The 7,988-nt window shown below is 46.7% G+C and overlaps 1 protein-coding gene and 2 non-coding genes across 3 annotated transcripts; 2 read left to right on the top strand and 1 right to left on the bottom strand.

Moving 5' to 3' along the window:
* Positions 1-4,240: 4,240 nt before the first annotated feature.
* On the bottom strand, positions 4,241-4,314 carry BDV37DRAFT_t232. Its single transcript has one exon. It is a non-coding gene; the product is annotated as a tRNA-Asn (tRNA).
* Positions 4,315-5,356: 1,042 nt separating this feature from the next.
* On the top strand, positions 5,357-5,430 carry BDV37DRAFT_t233. Its single transcript has one exon. It is a non-coding gene; the product is annotated as a tRNA-Asn (tRNA).
* Positions 5,431-6,009: 579 nt separating this feature from the next.
* On the top strand, positions 6,010-7,919 carry BDV37DRAFT_291498 (acyl--CoA ligase; the record flags this gene model as incomplete). The annotated part of the gene is made up of 3 exons (XM_032088957.1): positions 6,010-6,188; positions 6,276-6,911; positions 6,970-7,919. The coding sequence occupies exons 1-3, from the start codon at positions 6,089-6,091 to the stop codon at positions 7,917-7,919; spliced, it is 1,686 nt and encodes a 561-aa protein (XP_031935252.1). The 5' UTR covers positions 6,010-6,088.
* Positions 7,920-7,988: the final 69 nt, after the last annotated feature.

Below are 7,988 nucleotides of genomic sequence, written 5' to 3'. Positions count from 1 at the left end.
TTTTTTTTTTTTTATTTAGATTGTTCATCCCACGTCCAAGCCGATTGATTGAATCTCTCTGGATGCCTCCCCTCCTCGCTACCACCCGAGTCATGCATGGTCAAGTGAGTGAAGAACTGGCTGGAACCGGTCATGGATTCCGAAGCCTACTTGGCAGTCATATTCGACGTAGAACCGCTCTTATTATGAAGGATGGCTGGTCTACTAAAGTGAATATTAACAGCTGCATAGGCGGATGTAGCGTTTTTCAACCACATGTAACCGAACTATTCACGGCAACTCAAGCGCATATTCAAAATCGCAAACACTTCCATGTGGTTCTGGATGAGGCGGACGTATGGATGGATCGTCATATCGTCTCCTATGGAGGTGACAATCTCTTTGTCGCTGTGATTTTGCGAAATCTATGAACAGGGCGACTGAATTCGACCAAGCAATTCTTAGTATGATACATCCCAAAGTCAAATATGACGGCTTGACTAACAGTGCGTGTCGTGATATCTGGGAGTTTTTCCTCTCAAAAGCAAACACTCATCAGGGCCTTGCTGTTGTTGACGACGCTGAACTCCCACGCTTGGAATCCATAGGACGCGATGTTAGTAATCCTAGACGATTGGCTAGATCGTCAGCTCACACTATCAGATCAAACCTTCACATCTATTGCAGACGCATTGGCCAGTGACGATGGACACCAAATGAACTATGGCTACCTACAGATAGCTGCAGATGCCAACGAGAAATTCTTGGAGGACTTTGGACACATCGAGGGAATGTAGACTTGATTGGTAGATCGTCCGTCCTCTGCACCAGACATATGCGAGTCTTCATCACCCTTGAGGTAGTAGTGAGCATCCGACAGTTCGAAAGCAAAGGCCGTACACGATAGTCTATGTTGTTTGTTCTTGTTTTTTCCTTTCCCTCTATCTACCGTTTAGTCTCAGTTTAAATCGACAGTCTTTTGCTCAACATTGTTGAATGCTAGAAAGGAGGGAGGATATCAAAGGCAGGTTCGTTGATTACGACGAGACGAAATTTGGACAAGCGTATTGCATGGTTCGGAGCCAATCAATGATCTTGAGGCTTTCTCTCTCCACCTCCTGGCATCTGGGCCACCTAGCTCGAAAAGACTTGGTGAGCGAGTTGGCGACTTCGTGAACTAGCTGGCTCGCCTGCAACGGCAACGCATTCGTAGATGCTGGGATTTCCCATCGAATTCATTCCAGTTAATCTAGACCCACGCTTCGCGATATATGGCCAAATAACCCAGATGACATTTCGGTAATACGGCATCCTTTCCGCCATGATTTGGCGGCGAAGCCACCAGCTGCTTCAACTAATACAGTGAGACAAAGGCCGATGGCTATCGTTTGCATGCTCTCTCCGCCCCTACATGAGAACCATTCCGTCTGTTTCCTGAGGTTGGTTCAAAAGCCGGGGAATGCTTCAACCATTTCATATCCTCCAAGTCAATGACAACCAAACGCCCACTCAGGTTATCCCACAGCATATTGCGCCACTCACTATCACCATGGGCAATTCCATATGACTGTAGCATATCCAAAGCTATCTTGCGCTCTTGGTCAAAGAAGCTGGAATTACTATCATTGATGACATGCTGAAGCCGCGTTCCGGACCAGCTCAAAATCATCATCTGCGCCATTAATTCGCCGTGGTACCATTACGCAATGCTTGGCTTAAAAGCCCCAAGACAGACAAGAATTTGTTGGCCCTGCAGATTTCTAAGGTGCTTATAATTTTCCGTCTCCGCTTGAAGACGATGTTGCTTCTCTGCCGTGGTGGCTTTAATGATCACAGTGTATCCATGGGTTAGAAGCGTCGCTTTCACTAGGTAGCCCGTCCGGCCGCGCACATGTAGTGGTTCGAATCACTCGTTTCGATTCCGTACGAGTTGACGGTGAAGGCTGCGCGTGAACTCGGCCGGACCTATCAAATGTCTGGCCACCAGGATGACTTTGTAAGTTGGGGCACGCTTTATCCAGAGGATCTCGGTTGAGTATTCCGCGTATGCAGGCCATGGTGCAATACGCTCGTGTAGTCTGGCTGCCCTTTTGAGAGCTGCGCCCAGCTTTTAAATCTGTCACGCCTACCTGGTGACTGCAGTCTGTTACTGCGGGTGCGACTCGATCGGTTACGCGCCGCTGCTGCGGTGGATGGAGAGTGCGATCCCCCATCACTGCCGCTATCTTTAGCCGATGAATGTTCTGGAGGAGATTCACCTGGTTGAAAGTGAGCGCGGTAGCGTGTGTTATGTACCTTCAGTTCTCGTTTCCAGTGCGACGGTCGATAGTCAGAGGCCGGTGGGTCTTTACGTATAGTTTCGGGGATATCCCGCAGGATATCTAGATATTCAACTTTCCAGGTAGTGAGCTGCTCGTGCGCTGTATAATGCCACTCTTGAGATGGAGGCTCGCCGGTTAGCGTTTTAAGGGTGAATGCAAGCACCTGACCGATAGGCTTACCTCTCTCAAATCCTGTACACTCTACAAAGCACGCTTTGTGGTCTCTAACGTCTGGTGATAAAATGTCACTCTGTAATCGTGCCAATGGAGCAATTACTATACACAAGGCTGCGTATGACCAGTGTATTCTACGGATTATGGAGTGAAACTACTCGAACTGTATCTCGGCTAGTTGCAATTGTAAATATTATTCCTCTAAAAAGGGCATACCCTTGCTTGAATCAAGCTAACTAAACAGATCTTCAATTAAAATCTTAGCCTATGTGAACATCCCAAAATTGAGTCTTCACTTGTACGTACTAGTATACTGCAAATGAAGACCTATGCCTTCTCTGCGTAGGTATTGGCCAAACGATCACCGATAATCTTCATTTACAGAGGGGCAGTATTATCAACTAGTGGAATGTAACAACGATCCCTGGAATGAGCCGATGCCGCGAGACATAGTACCCCCGTATACTAGTCCACGCGGTGGACCATATCAAAACCCCAACCGGACAGATATCTAGCGAGCCTACATATTCTCTTTGGTACTCCGCAGGAAAGGTCTTATACCCGCCACGGGTAACCCTGATGCGCTACATTGCTGTAACGAAAGCAAGGCCCTGTCACAGGTAGAAAAAGGGATTCATTAGTCAATGCTCTGTTCGTTTATAGTAGAGAAACTGTGCAAGCAACAAGACGTAGGCGCCTTTCGATGTATGGGTTCTGCGGTGACGGTAACTATGATATCTTTGTGAAGGTCCCTTGGGACAAGTTAAGCGACATAACATTTCACACAATAAGGATAATATCCGCGAAAATAGAAATGGACTGCAGGAAGATTTCCGTCTACATTGTCTAGATTGCCCAGAAGATTGCAAACGCTACGCCCTCGAGTGAAATGTGTAACTGAGTCCCATCCAAATATCACCATACATAGTGAGCTACAAGATATGATTGAGAATAAACATCTCCATGACTTATAAACGGACGATTCGGTGAAATAAAGGCTCACTATTATTTGTTATTCTGCGGATTGTCAATACAGTGGAAACACTTCTTTACGACTTTGCATTATTTCCCTTCAAATTTTAGTTTTTATATCTAATTCGTATCCATTCTTGGATATCAGACTGTCTCTTGTTCTGGTAATAGATATACGAGGGGTTAGATGAGGTCTTAGCTACATAGTAAATGCCGCCAAAGTCCACTAGACCATATATATATCCTGAAGATATAACCATCTTTCTGTCGCAAGTATATAATACAATACCAACAGATCTCTATCCAACCCGAGTCAGCATTAAAAATTGCCCCAGTCCCATTCTAAAATATATCCAAGCCATAGAAAACATATACCGAGTTATTTGGTTCTCTTCGGGGTTACTATGCTTTGCTCAGTCACACCCACATAGAGACGAGCTTAGCCATCGGAAGAAACTTGGGAAGAATTATCAGCACACTATTCAGTAGTTTTAATATAACTAGAAGGAATCGTCCCCAAAGTAAACAAAACTCATCCAGTCTATCTCGCTGTGCCAAAAATCACATATTATTTATCGATGATTTGATCAAGGAACAGGAGGAAGAGTTACAGAGTAACTTCATGAAATACATATGGCAGACTAGGTATTTCCCATGAGAAGTCAATATGTCCGTAGACGGACTCTGGGGAGCAAGTCAACTCAGAAATGCTCCTCTGAGTGTATTCAAGCAGTGAGGCCTTTCGGTGAAGTTGAAGCAAAAAGTAAAAAAGGATAGCGTAACTATCTACTCGTCGTCCCAGGTGAGGATCGAACTCACAACCTCCTGATTAACAGTCAGACGCGCTAACCAATTGCGCCACCGAGACGATGATATATTTTGAAGCTTTTTATTTGATTCTATAAGGCAAAACATTTTGAATACTACTTGAAGCACCAACTCTAAGCAGTCCACTAGCATAATAAAGCAGTGATAAATAACTACCTAATAGGTAAGGTTACTAGGAACTATAATAGACGTGCTGAATTACGATGAGTTCCATTTGTACACTAATTATGAATTAAAAATGGGGGCCACCACCGCTAATAGGCGACAATCTGATGTGAACATTGCATACGGGCATATTTCGGTACCTAGACCATGAACAGAAACGGAAGGCAGGTGTTATTACATTGAATGTCTTGCAACTTAAAAACTGAGCGTCTGGCTCTACTCTTTGTGATTCTACCTGTTATGGCCCTGAGCCGTTTGTGCAGCGTTGCTATACATAACAACAAGGTCGTAGGCACTTTGATTGGCCTACTGGACGTTTCAAGTCCCAGCAACTCGTGGCGGTTCTGTATTGTATGAGGCTCGAACTTTCTTGTAATAATGATCTTATTCTTGACTACCCGTACCTCAGGCGTCCCTGGCTCCTATAGAACGAATTCGATAGAGCTGCACTTTGCAATGACAAGCAACTGAGGAATAGAGGCGAGATGACATTATACTGAGCCAGAGAACGATTGTAATAGCAGAAGAGGGAAGCCATGGGGTGAAGAAATGAGTAGAAGAGAGCTAAAGGGAGCTCCAAGCCGTGTTAGATCAATGTGTCCGAGGTAGAAGGCTATATACCCGACCGCGACCACAGGATGACATTGCTCGACCCTCTTTGATTATGAATGAGAACAAGACAAACCCAACTAGCTCCACCGATTCACTGTCATATTGGATCTGATTCTAATCCCTTGGCGTTAGGGTGACTTGTCCATGTCCCTCTATCGTATACGACTTTTGTAACGATTATTGCAAAGTTATCGGAATACTACAGTAGTTGTATACTCTTGAGTCTGGCAAGTTGACTCACGGAGAATTCTATCCCCTAAACTTTTTACTCTTAAGGCATATAATCTCGACTTTATCAAGATCTCGTCTCGGTGGCGCAATTGGTTAGCGCGTCTGACTGTTAATCAGGAGGTTGTGAGTTCGATCCTCACCTGGGACGGTTAACTTTTTGCCATATACCCATGGTATGTATATATATATACAGCATAATTAAATTACTTTTTTTTTTTTGTCTATCCTTTTAAACTTCAATGCTAAGAATATTTGGACACTTCCTAAAACGCTCCAACTCATATACTTTTTTTTTGCATGCTGAATGCGGCCCAAGCTGCACGGTCCGCTCTGATATCATTTCCAGAGAGTGCCTCTCTCTCTGTTGCTTCAGCACTAGAACGCGAGCTGTACATGCAGGGATACGGAGCAGAGTCAGTTGTTCTATTAATGCTTAAGTAGTGCTCCTAAGATCTGTTCGGTCGCCGAACTTGAGGTACTTTAGGCGGATTGTGCCTGTTTGTCCGATGTAGCCAATTGTCCTAAAGTGGATTTAAGGTTTAGTCGGGTCTACATCCGAAGGTATGCGGACGGCAATTCCTTCCTTATCACTGTCCAAGCCGAGGGCCGAGTACGAGACCCGTCCCATCGTTGTCATTCCTTGCCTCTTATTATTTTTATTAGTCTACCCCTTCGTGAACTTCCTCTTTTCCATTTCCCTCTCCTTCCTAGCTGTACCTCCTCTCCTGCCAAGTCCCTAGCTTTGTACGAAATCATTCTCCTCATTACTCCCGGCGCCGAACCCCAGATTTCCCCGCACCGTTATCATGCCGGTCTCCTCACAGTATCCGCCAGTTGACATCCCCAATGTCGACCTTTGGACATTTCTATTCGAACGCAAGGATAGGACCTTTCCAGATGACAACAGTATGTCCGCCCTTTTTGTGGTCATTTTTGGCCTCCTCAGCCAGCGCCTTACTTGCCTTGAATTCGGAAGCTAACGTATCTCGCCAGTCATTTACCAGGATGCTGATACACAACGATTTTACACCTACAAAACCTTGAAAGATGCAGCACTTGCCTTTGGTCAAGGGCTGAAGGCCGTCTACGACTGGCGTAAAGGGGATGTTTTGGCGTTATTCACCCCGAACAGCATTGACACCCCTGTGGTGATGTGGGGAGCTCATTGGGCTGGAGGCGTCGTATCCCCGGCCAATCCAGCCTACACAGCCGAGGAGCTGGCTTTCCAGCTGAAGAACTCAGGGGCGAAAGCTGTAATTACGCAGGTTCCCCAGCTATCGGTAGTAAGAGAGGCCGCCAAGAAAGTCAACATCCCCGAGGACCGCATCATCCTCATCGGAGATAAGCGCGACCCAGAAGCAAGGTTCAAACATTTTACGTCCATCAGAAACATTTCGGGGGCAACCAGGTATCGCAAAACCAAGATCAATCCGGATAAGGACCTGTCATTCTTGGTTTATTCTTCGGGTACCACTGGTGTTCCTAAGGGTGTCAGGCTTTCCCATAGGAATATCGTCGCCAACTCTCTTCAGCTGGCTGCTGGAGAGGCTGGCCATCTGACTTGGAATGGTGGCGCTGACGGCAAAGGAGACCGAGTACTGGCGTTTCTGCCATTCTTCCATATCTACGGTAGGTTCGGTTGCTGATCGGATATATATTTCTCTGAAGATGCTGACGGACTTGCTAGGCTTGACCTGTCTTGTGCACCAGACATTGTACCAAGGTTACAAACTTGTGGTGATGGAGAGATTCGATATTGAAAAATGGTGTGCCCATGTTCAGAACTACCGCATCACGTTTTCCTACGTCGTGCCCCCGGTCGTTTTGTTATTGAGCAAACACCCTGTAGTCGACAAGTATGACCTCTCCAGCCTCCGCATGATGAACTCGGGTGCTGCCCCGCTCACGCACGAGCTTGTGGAGGCCGTGTATGCACGGATTAAATGTGGTATCAAGCAAGGCTACGGCCTCAGCGAGACCAGCCCTACTACTCACACCCAGCCCTGGGAGGAATGGCGCACAAGCATCGGATCGGTCGGCAAAATGTTGCCGAACATGGAGGCCAAATACATGACCATGCCTGAGGATGGGTCGGAGCCTCGCGAGGTATCAGCAGGCGAGGTAGGCGAGCTGTACATGAAGGGCCCCAATGTCTTCCAAGGGTACCACAACAACCCAGCTGCAACCGCCGAATGTCTTACCGATGGATGGTTCCGCACCGGAGACGTCGGCTACCAAGATAAGAACGGAAACTTCTACATTACGGACCGTGTCAAGGAGCTCATCAAGTACAAGGGCTTCCAGGTTGCTCCAGCAGAGCTGGAAGGTATCCTTGTAGACCACGAGGCAATCGACGATGTCGCTGTTATCGGTATCGAAAGTGAGGCTCACGGCACTGAGGTTCCGCTCGCTTATATCGTGCGGAGTGCGACGAGTAAATCTTCAGGTGCCAGCGCAGAACAAGAGGCAGCCAACATTATCAAATGGCTGGATGGCAAGGTCGCGTACCACAAGCGACTGCGTGGCGGAGTACGCTTTGTAGACGCAATCCCTAAGAGCGTGAGCGGAAAGATTTTGCGGAGGGTTCTCAAGAAACAAGCCAAGGAGGAGGCAGCGGCACCTAAAGCCAAGCTGTAATTAGAATAGATCCAGTCGTGGAACGTCTGGTTATTATGTAGATACCAATCCATACATGTCTCGTATATA

This window comes from Aspergillus pseudonomiae, assembly GCF_009193645.1.
Source record: "Aspergillus pseudonomiae strain CBS 119388 unplaced genomic scaffold BDV37scaffold_136, whole genome shotgun sequence".
Taxonomy (NCBI): Eukaryota; Fungi; Ascomycota; class Eurotiomycetes; order Eurotiales; family Aspergillaceae; genus Aspergillus; species Aspergillus pseudonomiae.
Note: the sequence above shows the minus strand (reverse complement) of the source record. Positions and strands in the feature narration are given on the sequence as shown.